Source organism: Lissotriton helveticus, chromosome 1_2 (genome assembly GCF_964261635.1).
Source record: "Lissotriton helveticus chromosome 1_2, aLisHel1.1, whole genome shotgun sequence".
Lineage (NCBI taxonomy): Eukaryota > Metazoa > Chordata > Amphibia > Caudata > Salamandridae > Lissotriton > Lissotriton helveticus.
The window spans coordinates 173,630,526-173,658,146 of NC_136058.1; the positions used below are offsets into that span (position 1 = coordinate 173,630,526).

At 48.9% G+C, this 27,621-nt stretch overlaps 1 protein-coding gene across 2 annotated transcripts in view; it reads left to right on the forward strand.

Annotated features, from left to right (window-relative positions):
* Positions 1-27,621, forward strand: part of TUT4 (terminal uridylyl transferase 4) — a 1,200,849-nt gene that overhangs the window by 689,706 nt on the left and 483,522 nt on the right. For both annotated transcript variants that reach the window (XM_078670586.1, XM_078670594.1), the window contains exons 17-21: positions 14,815-14,901; positions 15,411-15,514; positions 16,811-16,868; positions 16,957-17,060; positions 21,474-21,563. In XM_078670586.1, the coding sequence (XP_078526712.1) occupies positions 14,815-14,901; positions 15,411-15,514; positions 16,811-16,868; positions 16,957-17,060; positions 21,474-21,563 (443 nt within the window). The remainder of the gene's footprint in view (positions 1-14,814; positions 14,902-15,410; positions 15,515-16,810; positions 16,869-16,956; positions 17,061-21,473; positions 21,564-27,621) is intronic.

The window sequence follows — 27,621 nt, forward strand, 5'->3', positions numbered from 1 at the left end:
ATACCCACATCAGGGCATTTGGGAAGTTTCTATGAACCTTACAATTATGTGCAAATACTAGATATTGTTTTTAAAAAAAAATTTTTTTTTTATTCTTTCAATTAACAAAAAGAAACAAACAATACATATACAAACATCGACCAGGAGCATCGGATGACCACTGTTACACATATAGAGATGCAGACTTCCAAAGGCAATAGCAATCAATTAAAAGAAGAAAACGGGCCTAGGCATCCTCTTGGTCCACACTGGCAGGATCCAATTCCGGTGGTTCACAGATATCGCCTCGATAGGCATTCCAGGTTCCCCAGATCTTGACCCATTTACGGGGTCGCCCCCTGGACACATACACCGACTTCTCACGAAACATACACCAGTCAAGGTCTTCCATCCATTTCCCAACCTGAAGTGCCCGAGAAGCACCCAAAAGCTGGGCTATATTCCGCTTAGCAACCGTACAAGCGAGAGCCACCCAGACCTTACCATGACTCGGCAGGTCCGTAGGCTCCCACACATTCAACAGACATCTCCTCGCCTCCATCTCGACCCTCACTCCCCATACTTCACTCATCTTCGAATGTACCTTGGTCCAGAAGTCACGAACCCTCTCACACTCCCACAGAATGTGCAGGAACGTCCCAAGCAGCCCACACCCCCTCCGACAGTCAGCAGACCCAGCCAAACCCATCCTCAGCAATCCCGGACCCGTGATGTAGGAGCGGTGCAAAATCCGAAGTTGAACCAATCGGAGTCTCATGGGGACCGCCACTTCCTTAGGGGACGACACCGCCTCCCTCCAATCCTCCTCATCAAGAGCAAAGCCATCGGCAACCCACTGTCCGCGCAACAGCACAAAGGGGTCCTCAGTGTGATTGACCTGCTTGCTGTATGTTAAAGAAATCACCTTAGTGGGCACATGGCCATCAAGCAGTCGATCCTAGAGCGGGGAGGCCACCGGCGGCGTCTCGCCCCTGGGGAGAACAGCACGCAAGGCATGACTAACCTGAAGGTATCGAAACCGTTCAGTCTCATTCAGCTGATACTTAGCCTGCAACTCCTCAAACGTCAGCAGTGTGCCCCTACCCCACACATCACACACCTGCGTTATACCGATCAAGTCCCAACGATCAAACCCTTTCGTTTTCCAGCGCATCCCCAACACCTCAGAACTCCACAACGGAGTGGCCAGTGTCAAGCACCCAGCCCATTTGAGGTCCCTGTTGGCCTCATGCCACACTCTCGTAGAGATCGAGGGAGGCCCTACCAGCGTGAAACGACCGCGCTTTGCATATAATACCCGGGTGTACTCTCCCCCGGCACTTGACCACGGTCCATCGCATAACCCGGATCAACCGGTGAGCCGTAAATAGCATGGCTGATAGGGGCCAACTGGGACGCCCAGTAATATTTCCGGACATTAGGCAGACCAATACCCCCGTCATACCGAGGAAGCATCAATTTCGACAGTGCAATGCGCGGCCTCCTCCCCCACAGAAGGTTACGCTGCAAAGACTCAATCTCACTGAAATACGACGGGGGCACGGGGTCAAAGGAGTTCTGTAGAGCGTACAAAAATCGCAGGAGAGCCAGCATCTAAAAAGGACAGCTCGACCCAACAGAGAGAGCGGCAGCGTCTTCCAACGCGCAACATCCGCACGAAGTCTGGCCAAGGCGGGGCAACATATTCAAATGGAAGCTCACTCTGGGATCCTTTGAAATCTGGATCCCAAGGTAGCGAAAACTGACCGATTCCAATTTCACAGGGCAGTTCTCAGGCACCCTAGGGGGGTCCCCACTCAAAACAAAAAGGATCGACTTCGCCCAATTAATCGCAAAGCCCGAGTTTCTCCCGAAGATAGCCAGGACGTCCATAAAAACGATGAGGTAACTGCGAGGGGAGGTTAAGTACAGCAGAATATCGTCCGCATAAAGCGAGATCTTGTCCTCCCACTCCGAAGTCCAACGCAACCCTCTGATCGAACGATCCCACCGCACCCACGCTGCGAGCGGCTCCAGGGCCAAGGCAAACAAAAGAGGCGAGAGGGGGCAGCCCTGTCGAGTTCCCCGTCCGAGAGAGAAGTCACGGGACCTATGGTTATTCACGACCACCCGAGACAAGGGGGCAGAGTAAAGAAGACGAACCCAGCCAATAAAGACGGGGCCAAACCCCAGCTTCGTCAAAACCGTGAAAAGATAAGGCCACTCCACCCGGTCAAAGGCCATAGTAGCGTCTAGAGACAACAACACAGCTGGCTCACGGATGCGAGACGCACCCGCCACCACGCTATGTAGCCGTCGAAGATTAAGGGCGGTGTTACGTCGCGGCATAAAACCGGACTGATCCGGATGGATCAAGGTCGAGATGACTTTCACCAAGCGGGTGGCCAGCAGTTTAGCCAAAACCTTAGGTTCCACATTCAACAAAGAAATCGGGCGGTACGAAGAACAGTCTAGTCCAGGTTTACCCTCCTTGTAAATGACTACAATGTTGGCAACACGTTGATCGTAGGGCAACTCCCCACGATCCCGGCTTTCCATGTACATGCCCTTCAAGTACGGGGCCAAATGATTAGCATGTGGCTTGAACAATTCAATGGGGAGACCATTAGGGCCAGAAGCCCTGCCAGAATGGACCCCCCTAATAGCCATCGCCACCTCATCATCCGTGAGGGCGGAGTCCAACAATTTCCTATGATCATCCGACAAGGCAGGCATCGGTATATCCCGTATCATGTCGGCGTTATCTACCTCAGTAAAAGTGCCAGCCGAGGAGTACACCTCCTTATAATATCGGGCAAATTCCTCAACTATCAACTAAGGATCCGATGTGGCCCCGGAGCCCGCGATACGCAGCTCCGGCAGCAAACGAGACCCCCAGTCACCCTTTTCCAGCCAAGCAATCAACTTCCCTGCCTTGTCCCCATGCTCATAGATCCTACTCTGTGTGGTGGCGTGCTGTGCCCTCGCACCATCATGAGTCTTGTATTCATCCCGGAGCAGCCCGAGGAATACTAGTTATTGTTAATGTACACCACATGACACTGATTTTGTGCTTGATTTTCAATGTACTTTACTTCATTTATCAATGTTTTTGCTCCTTGCAAACCATATCCCATGAAGAAGTGCATTACCCGAAATGCATTGCGATGATTAAATGTAATCCATTTATTGTTGGAACCAAATGAGATGTCTAAACACAGTGTATTTATTGATGGAATTAAATGCATAATTATGAAAGCTTAAAATCTCAGAAAATTCAACTGCAGTTTAAGAGCGTTATTCACAAGTTATCAACTCAATGAACAGCAGTTTAACTGAAATATAAATCCCGTTGAGGATAGACTGGGGTGTGTTAAGGGGGCGCTTGGATGGTAGCGTTAGACCTGCAACACACTTATTCCTATATTCTTGTCCTGCAGGCCCATCTGCGCCGTCTGTGGTTTATGGTGGATAGGAGCTTTTCCAGTTCTCGGTGTTCCCTTTCAGTCTCACTACTGCCCCTTAGATGTTCACAAAAATGATGGTGCTGGTGGCGGCACAACTTCAGAGGTCAGGGATACCAGTTTTCCCCCACCTCAACCACTGGCTGCTGAATGCAACTCGCCCAAGGCTGTTGTCAAGCACCTCCAGACTACAGCAAACCTCATCTCGTCTTTGGAGTTCACTAGCAACGTGCCGCAGTCACACCTGACAGATGCTTCCCTTCATCTTAGACTTTTTGGACACTGTTATGTTTCATTCCTTTCCCCTGGGGTACAAAGTCCAGGACATTCAGGCTATGATCTCGATCTGTCAGCTTTGGTGCTGGATTTCAGTGAGTTTGACTCTGAGGCTGCTGGGACTGATGGCCTCCTGCTTCACCTGGTCAAGCAGTCCAGGTGGCATTTGCAGGCTCTCTAGTGGGATCTGATGTCTCAGTGGGCCGAACATCAAGGGGACCTCTCCAACTACGTTCAAATTTCGGAGGCGACTGCAAAAGATCTGCAGTAGTAGCCACTGCACTGTGATTGGGTCAGTGGCAGACCCCTTTCCCTTCGCCTCCCAAAACTGACAGTGTTGACTGATGGGGTTCGGGTGACCATCTGGGAGAGGTAGAGATCAGAGTCACTTGGTTTCCTTCAGAGTCGCGGCTCCATATCAACCTTCTGGAGCTGATTCACCACCTTCTTCCCAGACAAGTTGGTTTTGCAGACACAGGAAACTTTCTTGGCTTAATTTGTGGCATTTTTCCTAAGAAGGAAGGGAGACTCCATCGCTTGGACCCCAAGAGAGCGCTGAGCTTTTACATAGATCATACCAAGGGACACCAGGTGGGGAATTTGTAGGGTTCTCTGGAGCACAAAAAGGCAAGGCTGTGCATAAGAGAACCATCTACTGCTGGATTGTGCTCTGCATGATCGTCTACGCTTCGGATAAAAAAGCAGTAAGAACGACTTGCGCGCTCATTCTACCAAGGCCAAAGCTTATGCCACTGCAGTAGCACGTGGCATCCCTGCCCTGGTCATTTGCCAGGTGGAACGATCGGGAAGGGAGGGTCAGTGAGAATTCTGCGACTAGATTGTCTGTACCAGATAGCGCTTTACCAAAGGTAAGTAACTGGTTCAGGGCCACAAGGGCATGTCTCCCTGGTCAGATTAAAACTACTTTTGTACCAGCTCAGGATCTAGATCACCACTGAGCTACTGCACTATAAGGAGCTCATGTTTTCAGACCTGAGGCGTCCAGGTGGACAGTGATTGGGATGGTTCTTGCATTTTTGGGTCCTCTCTGAGCACTTAGGTTTTCCATTTCCGTGGTCAGTTCCAGAGAAAATTTACTACTACTAATATAATATGTTTTTATCAAGCACACCTGCTGTGAATGTTTAATAGCAAAGCAGGCGTCCAATTCGACTTTAGGAAAACTAACAATTGTCCCAGCGTTAAAATGTTTCTTAGATAATGTGGAACAGGTATTGGCTGAAGTTCTGTAGTTTAGATTAGGAATCCTGCTGTTGGAATCATTTACTCATGGTTGAGATCTCTTCCTCAGGCCATTCCAGAACCTGCCATAGCTTATAGTGAGTGGGTCAAGATGATTCACACCTTTTGTTCTCCCCACTATGTGGAGCCCTAGAAAAGAATGGATAAGGCAATTCATCAGATTTAGGGGCATGATGCTATAAACCTGTACAAAGCTTTTACCACCGGCCGTTTTCACCTTATCTCTCTTTTTGCTGTCGACTTGGTATATTTCTCACCATTCACTTAAACTGTTCCCTGACTCTTTACTTCTGTTTTTTTTTTTTTTTTATAAAACATTTTATTGTTTCGTTCAGAGAGGCATAATCACAAGATTGCACATTGGTCGGTGCAGCCTCAACATTCAGCTGTCGCCAACCCTTAGTTCAACTTTTTTTTAAAGAAAGAACTTTCAACTCTAAGGTCATTGAGTGGAAGTGTGTCTCAAATCAAGCATTTCGTCATTATCGTCAGTATATGCAGTATAACGCGCCCTAGATCCCTGTGTCCCTCCTAACAGCGCTCCTCGCCCCCTTCCGTCCCCCCCTATTCTGAATCATCCTCCTCCCCCGAGCTGTCCAAGTCCTCATCTTCTGGCAGTGGGTCACATAGATTCCCCCTATATGTGTTCCATGGGGACCAGATTTTATTCCATTTGCGTGGGTTCATCCTTTGTTGATAGACCGCCCTCTCCACCATCATAAGCAAGTCCATGTTCCTACACCACTGTGCCAGGGTCGGTGTTTCGCGTGCCCCCCACTTCTGTGCTATGTCTCTCTTCGCTAGCATCACGCCTATGATCACCCATTTTCTTCCATGCGGTGTCAAGTTGTTCGGGCCCCACACATTCAGCAAACAAACCCTCGGGTCGGGTGTGAGTGGGATTTGTAAAGCTTGTGAGATCGTGCGTGTCACTCGCCGCCAGTAGTGCACCATGCTGGGGCAAGACCATAAGGTGTGGAACAGTGTGCCTTCCTCTCCGCATTGTCTGAGGCAGTATGGGTTATCTGCTCTTTGGATTTTGTGTAGAGTCGTGCGAGTGTAGTATACTCGGTGCAGTATTTTAAATTGAACCAGCCTATATCTCGCCGAAATGCCAGCTTCTTTAGGTGATGCCAGGGCTGCATTCCAGTTTGTCTCATCTAACTCCCCCACCTCCTCCTCCCATTTGTCTTTCAGTTTTTGCAACGGGTCGGGTTGGTTGTTGATCAGTTTACGGTAGGTGAGGGATGTGGCACTGGCCTCCATGTAGTCTGTAAGTAGCCGGTCCTCTAGCGGAGCCGACTCCGGCACAGTAGTACCTGGCGCTATCGCCGTCAACAATGCATGTCGAATCTGCAGATAGCGGTACGATTCAGTAGGGCCCATATCATATTGTTCCCTCAACGTTTCGAAGGAGACTACCCCACTGGTCGTCCACATGTCCCCCACCGTAGAGATCCCGATGGTATCCCACTGATCAAACCCTTTACTCTGCCTCAGTGTACCCAGAGCTTTGGCGTCCCACAAGGGTGTGTGTCGTGTAATCACTCCTTCCCATTTTAGTCGTGTTTGGGCTTTATGCCATAACATTACTGTGTGTTTGGTTGGGCCACTTAGTTTCGCCGTCAGGCCCTTGTTATAGAGTGGGGCTAAAAGGGTGTTTGTGCCTAGCTGGCGCCTGTCTGCTAGGTAAGCCGGGTCATCCTGCTGTCCATGTATCCATTGGTTGATCACCTTGAGATGAGCTGCCCAATAGTATAGTTCCAGATTGGGGAGAGCTATCCCTCCACTATACCAGTCTCTAATCAGCTTCGTCTGGGCGAGCCAAGCCGGTTTATTGCCCCACAGTAGACCTGACAGTTGGGCGGACACTTGCCGAAAGAATGTTGGTGGGACCACCGCTGGCGTATTCTCTAGGACATACAAGAAGCGAGGCAATGCCAGCATCTTGAAAAGGGCCGCCCTGCCTAGTAACGTCAACGGGAGGGTTTTCCAATGACGCACGTCCGATTTCAACCTATCGAGCAGCGGCTTAAGGTTCAAGTCCTGGAATGTCGCGTGATCCTGTGTAATTTGAATCCCTAGGTATCTGAAGGAGGCGGTCTCTAGTATCAACGGGCAATCAGTACTCAGGGTCGGCGGCGTTCCGTGTATCATATAAAGTACTGATTTCGACCAATTAATCCTATATCCCGAGTACTTCCCATGCCCCTCACACAAAGCAAGCAACACCGGAATACCCGTTACCAGGTCAGTTAGGTAAATTAGCATGTCGTCGGCGTACAATGACACCCTATCTTCCCAGCCTTCCCCCCACTGTATGCCGCGCAGTAACTGGGTGGACCGAATGATAGTGGCTAAGGGCTCCAGCACTAAGGCAAACAATAACGGCGAGAGTGGGCATCCCTGTCTCGTGCCTCTCGCTAAAGGAATTACCCTCGAGAGGTGGCCGTTCGCTGCCACTCTTGCAACCGGCCGTGTGTATAAGAGCTTAACCCAAGTCACGAATTTCGGGCCAAAACCTAGATGTATCAGCACCGCAAACAAGTAGCGCCACTCCACCAAGTCAAACGCCATTTTGGCGTCAAGCGAGAGTATCGCCGCAGGCTCCGACAATAGCGGGGCCCGCGCCAGCACCCCATGCAATCGTCTGAGATTCATCGCCGTACTCCTGTGAGGCATGAACCCCGTCAATCACCAGCTGCTCTGCGTCTACAACTTGACGCTGCTCGTGGGGTAGCTGCCGCCGAAGGTGAGGATTTCTTAAAACAGCCGCCCCTGTCCGCCGACCTTCAACCAGGTAAGCTCTGCTGTGCCTTCTCTGTCGGACCCTCGAGTGTGTGGGTCTTTGGTTCGCCGCTTCTGGCTGCACGGCGGTGCAGCTCGCGGTCCTGGTAAGCAGGTGGTCGCGGCTGCCGGACACGACTGCCCTGCCGGTTCGCGCTGGGTACCGGATGTTCTATCTGGGGCGCTGCGCGGTCACGGCGGGCGTTGGGCTCGGCGCTTGCTCCTGCCTCGCTATCGGTGCTGCCCTGGCCGAGTGAGGCAGATGGGGTCATACCGGAATGACTCTGGTGCCCGGGATACGAAGGAAGGTACATTACCTTACCCTGTCTCCCATTTTATATGGTTAGGCAACTCCTGGACTGCTATACTCCAGCGAAGTTTAACGACAGAATTACCAATGACTAAGTAACCACCATTCCCTGAAAATAGGTACCATACCTCCCCAGCCGGTCCCACGGGAGCAGACTGCGAGGTCCGTCAGGGAACCTTTTAGGGTAAGGTTACTTAGAGAGCCCTCCTCTCTTTACCCAGCACTGTTTTTAATTTGTTTCTTCATCTCACCCTTCACCGATGCATGTAATGGCATGAACTAGTTGGTCACATCATTGATTTACCAATTATTTACAATGTGTATGCTCGGTTTTGTATGTTTATTTATTTTATTTATTTATTTATTTTATATGCTTATAGAGCGCCAGACTAGACCCCCGAAGGGGTATCTCCGCGCTATAACTGCAGGTAGAGAGAGAGTAAGAGACAGTGTCCAAGGATGGGAGGACAATTAATAGCTGGGAAACAAATGGGTTTTTAGGTTTTTTCTAAGCACGGTTAGTGTGTGTGTGTGTGTGCTTGTACTATTCTTTTGAAGTGAAACTTCACTAGTGCAGTTATCCTGTATAATGGCCTCAATTTCATTTTTACAGGTTACTATACTGCAGCAGGACCGATTGGCCTGCACCTGGTATTATTGACTAAACAAGGTCGTATACCTCTCTGCAAGTTTTGACCCTTTACTTTTACTTATTATTATTATTTTTTCACCGTGTGGTACAATCCAACTAGGTCCTGAAGAATTGCCATCAGGCATGAAACATGTTGACCAATAACTGAGGGTAGTAGTTTAGTTTACTCCAATAGTTTTAGGGTAAATTTTCTCCCCTCATACACCACCACCCATTGTTTTTAACCAAGGGGGTCTACCACAGTAATAAAATGAGTTTGTGGACTGACTCACCTTTTTTAATCTAGCACTCACGTCACGACCACACCCCCTAGGCCCTCTCACACACATTCACCATATGGCGGGAACAAAAGATCTCCGATAAAGAGCCCCGGTTCCGGGAGCCCGTCAGACATTGCAGCGCCAGTCTGACGAGGAGCAGAGCCCATATGATGAAGCATGACACCTAGCTTGCTGGGTGTGTGAGGGTTCTAGTTCCAACAAGGGGATTCCCCCCACTCACTAGCACACACACACCCTTCTCCGTCACTCTTCCCGGGGAACTTTGTACACCCATTTTTGTGCAATGAACCCCGACTGATCAGGATGAATTAATTGTCGCAAATGGGGCAACAGTCTGTTGGCCAAAAATTTCGCCAAGATTTTACTCTCCGCGTTAAGGAGGGAGATTGGGCGATATGACCCGCAGTCTTCCGGTGGTTTGCCGGGTTTTGGTATTACTATTATGGTCGCCGCACGCTGGTCAGGTGGCAGTTGTCCCTGTTCTAGACAATCCTTAAACATGTGAAGTAGGGGCGTAGCGAGCGTTTCCGACATGGTTTTGTACCATTCGATCGGTATCCCGTTGGGGCCTAACGCTTTCCCCGAGTGCAGCGCCGCGATCGCCAATTGTATCTCCTCGACAGACAGGTCAGATTCCAACTCGTCACGGTGTTCTTGTGACAAGACGCGAGTGGGTATCCCCACGAGGGACGTTTCCGCCATCTCCCGTGTGACCTCGATTTCTGGGGAGTATACTGTTTGAAAGTGGTCCGCCAGGAGTTCAACTATCCGTGATGGACGGGATTGTAGTACACCCGCAGGATCCCTCAATTGCAGTATGGCCCTTTGTCCCCCTCGTTTTTTCTCTAACCAGGCCAGTAGCCGACCTGCCTTTTCCCCTACGTCGTATACTCTGTGTGCCGTCGTTGCTATGGAGCCTACCACCCCGCGGCGGATATGATCTGTGTGGCGCTGTTGGTGCAGCCGGAGCGTATGCAGCGTGTCTCTTGTCGGGTCAAGCTCATGGGCAGCATTGGCTCTGGCAAGTTTGTCTTCTAAGTCTAATAATTCCTGTTTCTGCGTGTGTTTGTGGTGTGTGACAGTGGAAATAGCCTGTCCTCGAAGCACCGTTTTGTAGGCCTCCCATAGGATAGTGGGAGAGGCCACCGACCCCTCGTTTTCCGCGAAGTAGGACCTCGTACCCCTCTTCAGCGTTTTGGCCACAAGAGGCACTTTAAGGTATCCTGGGTGAATCGGGTAGATGCGTTTGCGGGTACGGTCAGGATTGGAAAGGACCAGTGTCACCGGGGAATGGTCTGAAATACCCCTGGGTTTAATTTGTACATCAGATATCGTGAGACGTCCGTGCCCTAATGTTAGGAAATAATCGATCCGTGACAAACTATCATGGACCGCCGAGTGATATGTGTATTGTCGGTCGTCCGGGTGTAACTGCCTCCAAAGGTCCACCAAGCCCTGTGCCTCCAAAAAGTCGTGCAGTCGGGAGGGCCCAGGAGACTGGGTTCGCCTCGGGAATCTATTGTGTGTGTTATGTACCACTGCATTGAGGTCCCCACCTAGGACGAGGTCCCCCTCCGGCAGTTCCAGAAGGAATTTCCCTAATTCCGGAAGAGCGATCGTGTGCAGCGCTGGCGGAATATACACTGAGACTACATTTATCTGTCTCCCTTCCCACTGCCCATGTGTCGCTGCAAAACGCCCCTGTGTGTCTGTTTTCGTGGATTGGACTATGAATCTGGAGGAGTGGTGCATTAGGATACCTGTACCACGGGACCCCTTGGTAAATTCCGAGTGGACTATCATCCGGTAACCCCTTCTGTCCAGGGCCTGCGTTGCCGTGCCTGTCAGGTGTGTCTCTTGTAGCAGGACCAAGGTCGGATTCGATCGTCTTATACTCTGTAGTACTAAACCTCGTTTGACCTTGTCCCCCAAGCCCCTCACATTCCAGGTCATAAGACTCAACGGAGGCACGTGGCTCAGTATGGAGTCTCCCACCCCTGTGTCAGCTCGTGCGGTGTGCGCCATAGTGTCTGTGTTTGTGAGCACCAATGTGACCTAGCGACTGAGGTCTAATGAGTTGCCCTTTACCTGTTATACTACGCTTGCGTGCCTTGTGATTCCACTCTTGACCAATTAAACCGTGTCTTAACTCCCAACCCAACCAACCCCCAACACCCCCCCTCCCTGCCCCCCTGCTTAACGGACCTGAAACTGCCCGCCCCCCCAACTTAGCAGAGTGCCTGATCCCAACCCAAAAACACAGTACTTTCTCGCTGGGGTGAAGGACTCTCCGGAGTCGGCGGCCCCCTTTCTAGGGCACGGGGGCTCTCCACCCAGTGTCCATGGCGGCACTTCAGGTCAGCGTTACTTTTGGCCGGGAAGACCATCTCAGGACATTATTGCTCTTCGTTATCTTCCGTTTCTGGAATGTCGGCCAGCGGCGACTGCGGTCCATTGCCTCCGCCGGGCGATTGAGAGCCTGGACGGGATCCGTCTGTGCGATTCGCGCTCGACCTGGCCGAGCGGCGAGGCCGGTCCACTGGCCTCCAACCCTCCAGCCATTCTGTCGCCATTTCTGGGTTGTCGAAGAACCATGTTTTGTTATCTGCCACTATTCGCAGCTTGGCCGGGAAGAGCATCGAGTAGGGGATTTCTCTCGCCCTGAGTTCTTTTTTAACTTCAAAGAAAGTTCTCCTCCTCCGTGCGACCTCCGCCGTATAATCCGGAAAGAATGCCAGCGTGGAATTTTGAATACTAATAGGTGGAGAGTTCCTTGCTGCTTGGAGGATCGCATCCCTGTCCCTGAAATTGAAAAGTCTCGCTATAATTGGCCGTGGGTTAGCGCCTGTTTTTGGGCGTCCCCCGGGGACTCGGTGCGCCCTTTCCACTGTAAAGAAGGCCGAGAGGCCCTTGGGCTGGAGGCGTTGCTTGATCAGTTCTTCTACATATAAGTCCATTGCTCTCGTGTCCTCCGATTCTGGAACCCCTATTATTCGGACGTTGTTGCGCCTCGAGCGCCCTTCCTGATCATCCAGTTTGTCACGCAGTTCTTTGTTTTCCTTTGCAATCCTTTGTTTTCCTTTGCAATCCTTTCCATATTCAATTGCAGCTCAGAAACATCTTCCACTAACGATTTAGTCACTAGTTCTATTGTGTTCACTTTTTCCGTCATTTTATCGAAGTCCGCACGGATTAGCGTGATTTCCGCGGAGATCGACCCCACTGTTGCTTGCACCTGGGTGAGGGCCCGCATCACATCGTCCAGGGTTGCTTTCTTGCCGCCTGTCGCATCCGTGGTCTTGCCCGTCTGCGCCTTCGCGTCTGGTGGGGAGGAAGTGTTCTGGCCATATGCGTATTTTTCTAGACGGGATTGCGCAGCTCCGCCTTTCGGTCCCTTGCCGGCCATCTCGGTGGCCCCGTCCGTTGCGCCTCACAGGGGTGTCTTGTCGCGTGGCACTGCACCAAAGGTGTCAAGTTCGTTGGGGAGTAGCTCCTGTAGACACCGACCGGCACGTGCCGCAGGCCGGCTGATCCCAGTGTCTGCTGGGTGACTGAGTTCGTCTCCCGCTGAGCGTCCAACCACTGGTGGGTATAATCCGTACCTTCTGCCTCTCCCAGTCGGTCGCCAATCCACAGTCTATTGAATGTCGCTTATGGTTCCGCTTATGGTTCCGCTTTGTCCCGGCAGCTCTGGTTATTCCGCTGCGCGGCGTCCGCCGCGACAAGGGCCAGTGTGGGGCTGTCCCTCGAAGTCGAGTCCGCCGCGGCGTCACCAGCACAATGGTGGCGGGCGTCGCCCGTGGGTGTGGCAGTGTCTATGTTGGCGGTATACTGGTCTCGGCCGGGAAGCACCAAGGACTCCGTTTCATGAGGCGTATGCCTAGTATGCCCCCCAACGCCATGTGCCGGGACCCCGTCACTGAGAAGCAGCTCCGAGGCGGGAGGCGCTACAGTCCTGTGCGGGAGTACGTGGCCCGTCTCCACACCCCTGCAGCTGACGGGGCGCGGGGTCTCGAGAAGATGGGTCTGGGCTCGGGAGGCTGCGGACAGTAATTCTGGGCAGGTGCCGGTTTCCCCACTCCCGCAGCCCAGCCCCCGTCCGATGTGTGGCCTGTGACGTGCGCCCCCGCTCACCGGGTATTCATTGGTCTATGCGACGACTCTCTCCGTCTTCCGCCGGTGTAAGCGGGTCCCGCGCTGGTGGTTACTGGGCACCCCTAGTCTCTCACCTTGGATTCGGGCGCACTCCCCACCCAAAATGGCGGTTTCAGCCTCCAAGGTCGCTGGATCCTCCGCCCTCGGACAGTGATCGGGTGCGCTCCCAAGTAGTCCGCAGGGATGTCCGGGCCACCGATCCTCGGCCCCCTCCTTTCAATGTCGATGCTGGAGCGCCCAGTCCTCCGTCGCCTCGAGCTCGCCTGTGGACGGGCACTTCCGGCGCTGTCTCGCCCAGTCCGTCGCACTTCCGGTCTGTTCTCCTCTGCCGGCGACTCCCCGGCTTCAACACCTCCCGGCGGCCCAAGCTGGCTGCGCTCCGAACTGTGCTTCCCGATGTCGGATTTCTGTTCCGATCGTTCCCTTCTGTGCCGCCCGGTCCTGGGCGTCGATACCGTCCCGCTACCGATGTTTGTGTGACGGATTAATATACGGATTTCACCGGAGGCCGCTTCAACTGCGGAGCTCGCCTAGGATGCTGCCGCCATCTTTGGCTGCCAGCCACGCCCCCCTTTACTTCTGTTTTAACTTTAAAATTCTAGTCTTAGGATGATTTATTTGATGAACTGTTAGCGAGTTTTTTAAAATAATCTGTTTCTCCCAGGTTCCATCATACCATTGAAACTGGATCTCAACACCCTTCTTGGCCGGGTCATGGTCCTGTATTTGAACCTTTCCATAATTGTTGTCTACGTTTTTTCACTTTCAGAATGACCTTAGACAAGTAAGCCAAACAGTGTTGGCAAAGAAAACACTTTAATAAAAAAAATCAAAAAACCTTTTGCCAGAATATTGTTTTGGTAAACCAGTGATGCAGCAGATAAGTACATACTCTAGTAACACAGATTTTCTGTATGACAAATCAGTACTGCATTCACTAAATTGAAATTCTTCGATGGTAAATGATTCTTTCCAAAGATATGAATATAGAAGAATTCCTTTTAGTATAGAAAAATTCCTTTTGGTAAGGATGTTTTTGGTGATTACGGAGTTTCCTTTGGCGATTCCTCTATGATTATCCATTTTACTTTTGATCCCTTACAGCGCTCCTTATTCTGTTCAGCCGTTTAGTATTTAGGCAGCTACGTATGCTGGCGTGGAAGAGGCTAGGCAGCGTTGTCTAGTCCAGCCTGCATCACATGGCCATACTGCATTCTAGGGATTTAATACTCTAGGGCTCCCACTCTCTTACCAGATTCCTAGCCCAGTGATGTGGCTGATGACAATTTAAGAGATTATAAATCTCAGGAAAAATACAGTATTCATAAGAACCATTTACTAATGGTAAGTAAATATTTATTCTATTCGATCTCTTTTTCCCCCATGAAGTTGACCTTTCTTTTTGGTTTTTCCTTTTGTTTTTAAGGTTCAATAGTTTGGCTTTCTTCCTGCCTTTAAAAACTGCTTTGTCGTGATTGGGCAGTATAACATTCATTGGAGAGATTGAGTTGAGATTCTAGTTCTCTCAGCCTCACTCTATTATATAATATTATCAGAAGTGTTCTTGATGGTACTAAAACAAACTTTTCATGGAAGTCAGTAGGTGTAGTTTTCAGTACTAAATAATGGTCTGTTGTCTTTTCTTAGATGAGTTATCACCCCACACATGTGAGCAGCATGGTCGAGAACAAATCCTGGCATGTTTGGAAAGGTTTATCAGGAAGGAATTTAATGGTAGGTTGTAGTATTAGTTTTAATTGTTAATTTGCATATTTTTAGTTCTTGCTTTTAGATTTGACCTCTTAGCATCAGTGTTTGTTACAGAGATGACGATATTTAGCATTAATCAGCTTAGCCATTGGTGAGCCTGAAACCTAATGCGCTTTTGTTCTTAATAATGCAATACATGAAATAATTGACGTATTAGTATTCTGTAAAATAGACTTATGAAATTGTTTATACACTTAAGCTTTTAATGACAGTTATTTTTACAGACACATTCCATGGCGATATGAAATAATAGACATTTATTGCACTTGAGCAGCTGAACTGAAAAAATGTTTTGCCTGAGATATTAGCTTACCTAAATATAATGACCACTCACAAAATGGTAGTGCATTGTAATGTAGTGTATTCACATTAGAATTTTCTGCAGGATAGTTGAAAAGTATTCTTAAGCCACACAGTATGTTGTGAATATTAGGAACACTTTTTTTATTGTTTTGTTTTTGTGTTTTGGTCAGACAAAGCCAGGCTGTGCCTTTTTGGCTCTTCTAAAAATGGTTTTGGATTCCGGGACAGTGATCTAGATATCTGCATGACATTAGAAGGCCATGAAAACGCAGAGGTAAGAGTTTTGTATATATGTGTCACCTTTTAAAAGTACTCCCCTATTATATTTCTTCAGCAGTCAATTACCTATGAGCCATTCAGCTGCATCTTCATAGATAGGCAACACAAGCAGCTGCTAGGGCAAGGCAGCAGTTTTGTTTTTAGGAAAGATCCACTTATAGGCATTGTCTTCTTGTGTGCTGACAGGAAACCAGCTGAAAAATTAAGCATGGCAACTATATAGTACTTATCATTAGGGGTCAGACGTATGATACTAGTAGACGTAGTGGCACCTGGAAGTGTTCATTACTATCTACAGGGTGAAAAAGTTAACAAACAACAGATGTATGAGACAGGTAGTTTGCAACATTGAGTAGGGAAGACCATTTGTAGGTACTGTCATGGGAAGCAAGAGTAGTGATTTTAGAGAGCATGCAAAACATCATACAGGGTATTTGGTACCCAGATAGTGTCAAATATTAAATGGATACTGGCTTCCTCTGCTGTGAAAGAAGAATTCTAAAGATGTTAGCAGTAGTGATATTTTCATACACCTGAGGAGTACTGATATTGAATGGTAGACTTGGATTGTTGAGCACCTGGTATATATAACTGGAGAACACATTGAGAGGATGGGTAGTTAAGTGGCTTTTAGATGACAGCAATATAGTTCACCCTCTGGTGAATATTTTTTATTTTATTTATTTTGAAAGTTTTATATAGCGCGAACAAGATCTTTGCAGATAACAGAGCGCTTTACAAAGGCAGGTGGAAGGGTAGGAAAACGAGGGAGCATAGTAGGAAGGTAGGACATCAAGTTAATGTAAATAGTATAAAAAATGTTACAGATAGTACAAATATGAGGTAGCATAGTGGGAAGGTAGGTCATCAAAACAATGTAAATAGTACAAATGTAGCAAATAATACAGATATGTGGGAGCATGAACCTGAACAATTAGGCTAATACAAGTAATACACATGTGCCTAGGTATCGGACCGGTAATACTAATCGACGCAAAGTAAATCAAACGTAGTTATTCAAGTGTATTTAGCCATGAGGATATTTTTGACTAGCATGTTCATAAACTGTTTTGAGTGGATCTTATGAAAAAGAAATACCAATCCAAGGGCCTCCACGATAGAAATGATTCTGCGCATCTGAGATGTGAGGGTGAATCACCTAAACATGCTCCAGTTTGTTTGCTTTTCAAGATTCAGAGTCTTTTACTGTTAATGAATGTTGGTATGCTAGTATGTGACATTATTATGATGTCACTCCTGAGTCACTTTGTCTCTTGATCTTCCCTTTTAGAAACTGAATTGCAAAGAAATAATAGAAGGTCTAGCAAAGGTTCTTAAGAAGCATCCAGGTACATCTTTTGTACTTTATGAACCTGAACTTTACACATAATTTGTTTTTCAACTCTGTAAAGAACTTAAAAAATATTTTATTTTTAGGTTTAAGAAACATCTTACCAATAACAACCGCTAAAGTGCCTATCGTTAAATTTGAACACAGAGAAAGTTTACTGGAAGGAGATATTAGCTTATATAACACATTGGTAAGTATTCTTGAAGGTTTATTAATAATAAAGATAAATTAACAGTGATCACTCCATCTGTATAACATGAGTATGCAATTGAGGTATTTCAGGCAACAAATTAAAATTACATTAAGCTAAAGTAAATCTAATATATTGTATTGTAATGGCATTTATATAGCGCTTACTACCCCTGACGAGGTTGAAGCCAGCACTGCTTCTGGGGTAAGACCATAACACTGCAGCAGATTAAAACTGCTGAATATAAGAGGTGTATAAGTAAAAATATTTTACTGAAAAAGAAGTTAGCATTATTGAGGGCCAAAGTATTACCATTAACATGATAGGTATGATTAGGATATAAGGGTTTTCGGGTTACGGTCAGGCTGAGGGAGTTGGATTTGTACAATGAAATAAAAATGAATAGCTAAAAGTAAAATCTAAGATGGTTGTTGATCATATATCTGCAGTTGAAGCCAATGATTGGACTAAGTTTTATGTGTATGTTTTATATCTTTTTTTCTGGTCGATACTTTTAAGTGCACATTCCTTATCTTAGAATACTACTTCGTAGGCCACGAGCACTTTCAGTTTACCGTGCTCCCCTTCGGCCTTACCAGCGCCCCTCGGGTGTTCACGAAAGTGATGGCGGTGGTCGCAGCTCATCTGCGCAGATTAGGGGTGTCGGTCTTCCCCTATCTCGACGGCTGGTTGTTTAAGGCAGGCTCGCCCCAGACAGTCGTCAGCCACCTCCAGACTACGGCCGACCTCCTGCACCTGCTGGGATTCTCCATCAATGTGCCAAAGTCACACCTGTGCCCCTCTCAGAAGCTCCTCTTCATTGGAGCGGTTCTAGACTCTGCGCAGTTTCGGGTTTATCCTCCCGAACAGCGGGTTCGGGATATTCAGGCTCTGATTCCGATCTTTCAGCCTTGATCCCGAGTCTCGGTCAGGTTGACGCTGCGGCTTCTGGGGCGGACGCCTCCTGCATCCTTCTGGTGCATCTCGCCAGGTGGCGGATGCGGGCTCTGCAGTGGGACCTGAAGTTTCAGTGGGCCCAGCATCAGGCAACTTGTCCGACCAGGTCTTGATCTCGGAGGGCACTGCAAGACAGTTGCAGTGATGGCTCACGGACCGCGATTGGGTCAGCGGCAGATCCCTCTCCCTACCCCAACCGGAGCACGTAGTTGTGATGGACGTGTCCCTCCTGGGCAGGGGGGACCACATGGGAGTGGTGGAGATCAGAGGCCTCTGGTCTCTGGCGGAGTCCCGGCTCCACATCAACCTTCTGGAGCTGTGGGCGATCCGACTTGCACTGAAAGCATTCCTCACCTCTGTCCGGGGGAGTGTAGTGCAGGTGTTCACGGACAACACCACTGCCATGTGGTACTCCAACAAACAGGGCGGGGTGGGGTCGTGGACCCTGTGCCAGGAGACTCTGCGCCTCTGGCAGTGGCTGGAACATCAGGGCGTGACCCTGGTGGTTCAACACCTGGCAGGTTCCCTGAACGCCAGGGCAGACGAACTCAGCCGTCGGTGCATGATGGATCACGAATGACGTCTGAACTCGGACGTGGCGCAAGAGCTCTTTCAGCAGTGGGGAGAGCCTTGGTTAGATCTATTCGCCACAGAAGAGAACGCACAATGTCATCAGTTCTGCGCGTTGGAATTTCCAAGACGGCACTCGCTCGGAGACGCCTTTCGTCGCGAGCGGAGCTCCTGTCTGTTGTACGCCTTTCCGCCCATACCACTTCTGTTCAGAGTGCTGAAGATCAGGCACGACCGGGCCCATGTCATCCTTGTGGCTCCGGACTGGGCATGAAGATACTGGTATCCCGAGCTACTCAGAATATCAGGCGATCCCCCGATTCGTCTGCCTCTTCAGGGGGACCTTCTGTCGCAGCAGCAGACGATGGTCCTCCACCCGAACCTGTCCAGCCTCCACCTCCATGTGTGGAGATTGAGCGGCGATAGTTGAGGCCATTTGACTTGCCTCCTGAAGTCTGCGATGTGATTCTGGCAGCCAGGCGTCCCTCCACAAAATCGGTATACGCCTACAGGTGGAACAAATTTGTGGCATGGTGCACAGCAAAGGCTGTGGATCCACTCTCTGCCCCCTTTTCTGAGGTTCTACTCTTTCTTCTTTCTCTTGCCCAGCAGGGCTCTGCTCTGGGCACTCTTAAGGGCTACCTCTCTGCCATTTCCGCCTACTTAAGGCTCCCTGATCAGCCCTCTCTTTTTCTGTCCCCAGTTGTAAATAGGTTCTTGAAGGGCATCACTCTTATGTTTCCCCCTGTTCCTTTCGTGATGCCTCGGTGGGACTTGAATCTTGTTCTGACTTATCTGATGTGCTCTCCCTTCGAGCCACTTCATAACTGTCCTCTTCGTCTTCTCACTCTTAAGACTGCATTCCTGGTTGCCATCACCTCTGCCAGGAGAGTGAGTGAGATCCAGGCCCTTTCTTCACAACCTCCTTTCCTTTCTGTCCATCCGGACAAAGTTGTGTTGCGGACGCCACCCCTCTTTCCTGCCCAAGGTAGTCACAGCCTTCCACATCGGGCAGTCCATCACCTTGCCCACCTTCTTTCCGCCTCCGCATCCCTCGAAAGAGGAAGAGAGGCTCCACCGTCTGGACCCAAAACGTGCGCTCTCATACTATCTGGATTGCACACGCCAGTTCCGGGTGGATGATCAACTCTTTGTTGTTTACGCGGGCGCTAAGAAGGGACGGGCGGTGCACAAAAGGACCATTTCTCGATGGGTCGTTTTGTGCATCAAGGCTTGTTATGCACTGGCTAAAAAGGAGCCTCCTGTGGGGTTGCGTGTCCATTCCACTCGGGTCACGGCGGCTACTACTGCCCTGTGTCGGGGAGTCCCCTTGCAAGACATCTGTCAGGCAGCTACGTGGGCCACGCTGTACATGTTCGCAAGACACTACTGCCTGGACAGTCAAGTCCGGCGAGATCGCTTTTTCGGCCGTTCGTTGTACAGGACTTTCTGGTGTGATTATTGGTTCGCAGACCCACCACCAGGGTTGGTATTGCTGGGGTATCTATTCTAAGGTAAGGAATCTAATACTAACCTGTTGCTTTCAAATGCACAAGTTACTTACCTTCGGTAACTATATATCTTTTAGAAACAGTAGTTAGTATTAGATTCCTTACCACCCCATCCATCCTCCCCGTTCTGCGAACCGATATCTAGGGTTAAGGTCATCCCTTTTTAGGGCCCTAGTTTTATGGCACCAGTGTTGTTTTCATCATGGCTCTGCGTTTCTGACACGGAAAAGCTGTGTATAAGAACTGAAGTCAGGGCGCGAGGGCGGCGTCTAAGTACTCCGGCGGCGTCATCCCGGCGCTGACTCCTACTGACGCGCATGGGTACTGCTACGCAAAAGTTTCTGGATCCAGACTGACGCCTGGAGATATTCTAAGGTAAGGAATCTAATACTAACTACTGTTTCTTACAGATATATCGTTACCGAAGGTAAGTAACTTGTGCACTTGGTACGGTTTGGTGTTGGCAACTTATTTATTAGATTTAAATGTTGTCCGGTTGGCTGCATTCAAAGCTTATGGGTTTAGTATCTCAAGATAGTGCATCATATTTATGAATAGAGAGGATGGAAAATAGATAGGCGATCTTTCTTGAAAATATTGGGACGGTAAGGGGATTATAAATGGTTACAAAGGTGGCAGCTTTGGTGGTGTATACTATTACTTTGCATGCCAAGGCCTCCAATTAGGCTCCTAGAGTGTCAATTGCATTTTAGAGGAGAAAGTCCCAGCGTCAGATTGTCCGCAAATCTGCTGGAAAGCATGTTTATTTGGAAGAAGTTGGTTTATTATTAAGCCTGACACATTGGCCAAAGATGTCTGAGAGGAGTGTATCACTCCTAACATTGGCATTCAGGAGTCAATCACTGTTCTTAGTTATGTCAACTTTGGTGAACAAATCCATCTGATGACGTGATTCAGCCTAGGATGTCCGGGATTGATCGTTCATCTCCACCACCTAGTGAGTTAGATCTTACTGCAGCTCACATGATGAAAATGCAACATAAGTATGTTTGAATCATGTTGTTTTCTGTTGTAAAGAAAATAAATGTAGTTTATCATAAATGGGTTTGAAGCATAATTGGACATTGTTGTTAAAGCCCTGTGTATTGAACTTTTAGAGGTTCATCTGCACTACTTCATACAAGTGTAACTTCTGTATTTCAGGTTCATTTGACAACTATGAGGTACAGACTTCGAGTTCTGCTTCTGTATCTTGTTTATCAATAATATGTACTTTAACTATGTTAAAATGTGCTGGTGTCAAGTGTTCTCAACTGTCAGACAATGTGATTTAATTTTTTTTATAGTTTTACACTGTAAATTGAAGTATTTTATAACAGACTAATTTAATTATCTTTGTTGTATATTGTTTTAGGCACAGCATAACACAAGAATGCTGGCCTTGTATGCCGCTATTGACCCAAGGGTGAAGTATCTGGGATACACAATAAAGTTTTTTGCCAAGGTAAATTTGCAATTGAATAGTTGTATATCACAGAGAATATTGCGTGCTTGAAGTGACCATGTGACCTGACTGATGGTTCCGCAGTGTTGGCCATGCTTAATTATAATAGATATAGGTTTGTTCAAATGTTTTTTCTTTGTGCGAAAAGAACCCCATACTCATACACATTTTGTATCTTGTCTGACACCCCAAGTTACTGTTTGCCCCGGCCAAAAGGATAGAATGATTGAGAGGCAATTAAATTGAGAGGAAGGGAGCGAACAAAACAATCATCTGAATCTACTGCCAGGCTTCCACATCAGAGTTCCAGGCTTAGGAGAAGCATGTTTCTCTATCTGTGCCTTCTGTGATCTCTCTATAATCTCCTCACAAGGCTTAAAGAAGGAAAGTGTCAGATCCAGTTATGATCTCCACTCCTGTGTGCCGATGAGGCATTTATTAAAGGCAACAGCATACTGTTTACTGTCTTTAACACCGACAAGAGCTTTGGAGGTGAGAGGTTTGACATCAAAATCAATGTCTCCGTTGTTATCAACATTATTGCCTATGATATCACAGTATTTGACTTGAGTGTGCTTAACATCAAGGAGTTTCAACTTCACACCAAAGATCAGAGTCAAGGTTTTTATTGTTGAAGCGCTCAAAGGTTATGACTTCATGGCAAAAAACATGTTACAAATCACCATCATCTGTTTCTCAGTGACTATCAAGTTTTTGAAGCCATTCCTTAAGATGCACTTATAGCTGGTACCAGCAGAAGAGATTATGGCTACAGAAGTCTGGTGGTCTAGACTGCTTCTTGTACTCGAAAAAAGAATAGCATGTTCGAGGCATATGAGCTACAGATCTTACACTGTGCATTAGATCGCCACCTGGTGTTGAGCTCGGATGATTGCATGTTGTTGTCGTCTTGGAAGAAGTATTTGTAGTCACGAGATAGGTGACTCCTCCCTTGGACGATAGTGCGCATGGGCATCGGCTCCATCCTTAGATTTTTTTTCACCACTGGGTTCGGATGAAACTTTTCCGCTCGGTTTGAAATCTACTTTTCAAGTACTTTGACGCTTAAAAATGTATCCAAACTTCACCAAACTACTTTTGATATCGACAAACATCGTCTCGACTCCATCAGCTCGATTCCGGTCATCGACGCGGGCCATTGGGCCTATCCACGCTGTGAGGCCTACACCTCATGGAAAGAACGCCATTCAAAAGATGCCCCAACTGTGGAGCAAAGTTCCCACACATTGACCATCACGAGGTGTGTAACCTGTGCTTATTGCCAGAACACGACAAATCCAGATGCACAGCCTGTGAGTCCTTTCGATCCAAGAAAACCATTCGAGATCGGAGGGCCCGTCGACACGACATGCAGATATTGGCCCCGTAACCGGTGGATATCTTCGACGAAGAAGTTCCACTTGTGCCCAAAGAAGATTCAGACAATCTCCAAATCGTATCAGAGGCAGACGACTCAGATGACTCCATACCATCGGGTCAGCGCGTGAGTACAACTGCCCCGGCCCCATACCCACCACCCAAATCAAAGGCAAAGGTCAACACTCCGCCTCCGGGCCCAGTCGCGACCTAAAACACACTTCGAAAGCCCTGCCATCGGACCCGGCTCCGAAGAAAATACTTAAGCCTTCCGGTAGTTCCTTAACGAGCAAGCCGCACATGCCGATCCCACCAGCTACCTCGGCACCGAAAGAAGTCTCTGCTCCAAAACCGTCGACTTCTAAAGTCAAAACTATGAAGCCAGCATCTGACGCCTCGAAGCCGACCAGACCAGCTTCCACTCCGAAGCCAATATCTTCGATAGCGAAACCTTCCAGGCTTGATTACGATCCGCCCAAGCCCTCGAAACAGCCTACAACTCTGAAAACAACACCTTTGGTGCCGAAATCTACGCCAAAGGACACTGTTACAACTTCTAAGGCTAAAGATAAGCAGCAACCACACCCGGAACCGAAAAAATCGGCACCGGCAAAGAAGAACTTTTCCAACCTGATCTCTACAAAAGAAGATCTACATTGACCCAAACACAGGTCATGTATCCACTACACCACACAGGAAGAGGAAATTAGACACAGCACCTACACCTGCAGTGCCTGTCAAGAAGAAGGGCTCTGCCACAGCTCCTATGCACCCTTCTTCTCCTATACTTCCTTCTCCTTCATCTCCTGTTCCTCCTAACAATTCACCTAAAAATTCTCCTGATCACTCTCCTCCTCATTCTTCACCACATACACCTCAAAATGATAATGAGTATAGCTTAGGGGGAGGGGTAGACAAGATGAGCCTTTTCCCTACCCTGTTGATGGTCCAGATTGGGAGTACCCAAACCCACAAGATGTGCCAGACATTCCTGACCCACAGTCATATCCATCAAAACCTTCTCCCCCAGAAGACAATATTGGTTTTGGGCACTTTCTGAATAGGGCTGCCATTTATCATGGGGTCACTATGCATTCAGATGAGGCAGAGGAAGATTTTTTAGAACTCGCCTTTGCGAAAGTGCGTTCTCGCTGCGAGAACTATAGCTGTCGGCTCAGCCGACAACGAGTGGAGACCAGAGCTGGCCACGCGCAGCATTTTGCAATGGGATTAGGTCGTGCGCTTGAGCTTCTGCCGTAGACAGCATGGCAGAAAGAATCGGATCACGACGCGCGCCTCGTGAACAGTTCACGTGACTTTTACGTTTCCTCTGCGATGACGAGCACGCTTTCACGAGCGAGTGCGCGAGCCGCAGACCACGCCGCCGGTATTGCAGAGCCAAAAGACGGAAGCAGCAGAGTTCACGGACCTCTGATGGGCTTGTTTAACAGCACCTCTTGCAATGCACCATTTGTTTCCTCTTGTTTATTACAGTTAATATCCACAGCTGTGCACACCGCAGTGCTGGTTTTTATTACAGCTGATGTGCACGGCTGTGATTACCATAACACCGATTTATTATTACATGTGACGTCCTCGTATGTGCACATCACATTGCTGCTTTCTTATTACAGCTGTTGTGCACTGCAGAGTGCGTAACAAAGACACCCGCGGGGAGGGGCGGGAGCTGGGACCGCCCAGCCATCCCACCCCCACGTCTGGGAGGGTTAAATCCCGGCTCCCCACGCCATGCTGACAGTGATCCTGCTCTGCTCGTTCCATCAGTGAGCGCCAGAGCTGGTGCAGCCGCCTAGCCCCCCCCCCCCTCCTCTCACAGCCCCCCCTCGGCGGTCCTGCCTCCTCACTGGCTGCAACATCCCCCTGCCATGGAGTCTGCACCGGCGGCGGAGAGGGGCAGTCAGCGCCTCGTCTCGGCAGCGGGAGCATCCTCCGAGGGAGCCGGGTTCTAGAGCGGGGTACCAGCGGGATGCAAAGCGCGGGTTCAAGAGGCCGGGGCTCCAGAGCGGAAATCAGGACTGGGGTTCAGAACACGCGTCCGAGCGCCTAGACACGGGGTGCATGCTCCAGGACGGAGACCCGAGTTCCAGCGCCTAGATACTGGGTGCATGCTCCTGGGCGCAGATCCGGGGTGCGGGTTCCAGAGGACGAGTTGTAGCGCCTAGATACTGGGTGCATCTTGCAGGACAGAGACACGGATCTGGTACCAGAGTACGGGTCCTAGCGCCTGGACACACAGTGCCCACTCCAGAGCGGAAAGCCGAAGTGTGGGTTCCAGAGTACGGGTTCTAGAGCGGGGGCCCTGAAGGAGACGGGGAACCAGCGACCATGAGCTGCCCCTCGGCGTGGAACAAGGAGACCGGCGAATCCCTCACCTTCCCAGGGTAAGACCTGCGAGGCGCTATGTTTCACATGTGATGGGCGTGGAGTAATGGCTCAGGTGGTCCATGCACGTGGTGAAGAGGTCTGTGGGCGAGGGTGGAATGCACAGCTCGTTCAGCCCCTTCTGACCCTCTGCGTGACGCTTTTTCAAATAATTTTACTCCAAATGTCGGAGCGTGACTAGCGCCGAAAGCCGCGAGGCGCTATATGAAGCAGCTCCTAGAGTGAAATGCCTCTGCTGCAGAAATCGATGTGCGGCCCGTATGTCTTGAATCCAAGTCCCGGATGAGGTTAGAAGCAGAACGGCTATCGCCTCTAAGCACTGCGCCTTTGTGGCGCTGTATCAAGCAGCACGATCACGTAAATGATCCTTTCTAAAGGTGTAGGACTCAAGGATATTTTAATGTATTCGTTCAACATGTTTTTAAGATTGGTACATTTATATAAAAATGTTTGCAGCCAGTATCTTTCAATATCATTTCTAAACGTAAATTTAGCTATACAGGCATGGGATGGGTCCTGATACGGTTGGCAGACGCAAAGCACGTTTTATTTTTTACTTACGCAATGATTTAATTAGAGAGTTACCTCTTAGTGATTATGCATTTTTATGGCACACGCAGATTCTTCTAAATGTTCCCAAAATTGCCAATTAAAAACGCACTGCTCGGTGAGGTGAAGTGGTTGACCAGGTTCACACTGTTGGTTTCAATGTGCAAGCCGGGATTCGAGCCCGAATTTCCCAGGCACGCCGCCTTCAATGCACCCATATTTCTTCCTGTATTTTTGCTTTAATTCACAGGACTTTGGTGATGGCTTCATGGCCCTCTATTAGACGGATTAATAAACTGTTTCTGGAGTGGGACACCCCCCACCCCCGCTCGTACACGTCACCAGCGTGGACTTGACTGAGGAAACCGTCTCGACTTCCTAATCGTGGAAACTTTTCGACATTCGGCTAGTGATACCTTAGTTTGGGTTCTCAGACTCCCTTTTCTTCCAGTGCAGAGGTCGTTGGGGGTCAGTGACCCTTCACCCAGACGCGATGGGAGTTAATCGTCCAACCCAATCTTTCCATCAATGCTTTAACCTGCCTGGGTGAATATTAGCTATTTACCAAGTAAATATATGGGCTTGTTGGAGGGGGCTTTAATGAGGGTTAGTGGGTTACCCTCTAGCCGGGGCCAATGGCATGAATGAACGGTACATGTCCAAATTGTGCGGCATGGACTACATAATGTGGCAATATAGGACACAGAATGCAGCATATTGCTGTACTTATTGTGGAGGTGTTATGCCTGTGTGTTGTCCTCAGTAATTCTGTCCTGTCCGATATGTACCCCTATGGTGCCAGTACAATACCAAAGTACAACCATCTTACAGCTGTTTGTAAATTATGATCTTGAAAGAAACAGACACCTGTCAGTTTAACTCTGCAATTCGTGCATCTGTTGGTGATTGTGCGGCAAACTCATTATTATGCAGAAAATGCCCAGGACCCAGACTCGCACAATTCTGTTGGCCCTGCTTGTAAGACAGTCTCTTATGCAGTGGGGGAAGGAACAGAGGGGTAGGTGGCTGATTCAGGGTATGTGACACACACACACACACACACACACACACACACACACCCCCACCCACTTCACCCCTCCCTGCTGAGCCCGTTCACTAGTGCCAGAGGCCCCCGGGGCGTGTGAAAAGTGGAGGCATAGCAGAGAAGGGTGCTGAACAGGGAGCTGCAGAGGGTCCATCAAGACTCACTGCTGAGGTGGACACACTTGCTGCCACCTCAGCAGAGAAGCCACGGACTGAATGGTCATCACGTCTGATCTCCCCACCATAATCCCCAGCAAGTTTGAAGTATAAGAAAGGGGAACGTGAGGAGCGTGTACCAATGGGCAGTGTGGTAAGCGGGCATTGCTTGTTTCTCTGGGTTTCCCTTCTCTTTTAGAAACTCAGGCGCAGCACTATTGTCGTGGCGTCACTAGGGCTTTAAGTGGAAGCTTTTTCTTATATACAAGCCATAGTTGCTGGGTATTTATCGTATGCATCTAACAACCATTGACAAAGCTAATAGTCCTGACTTGTTGTAGGTATGATGTTAGTTGTTGTATCATATCTCGAATCAATAACAGAAACAGCAGGATACAAGTCGGGCGGCACACTGCTTAGCACAGATTTTTATTTTACACCCTTAATTACATTGGCCACGCCCGTTTGAGAGACCCCACAGTTTTTTCATCCCACTTAAAGCCCTGTCTTCTAATATTGTAAATGTGGA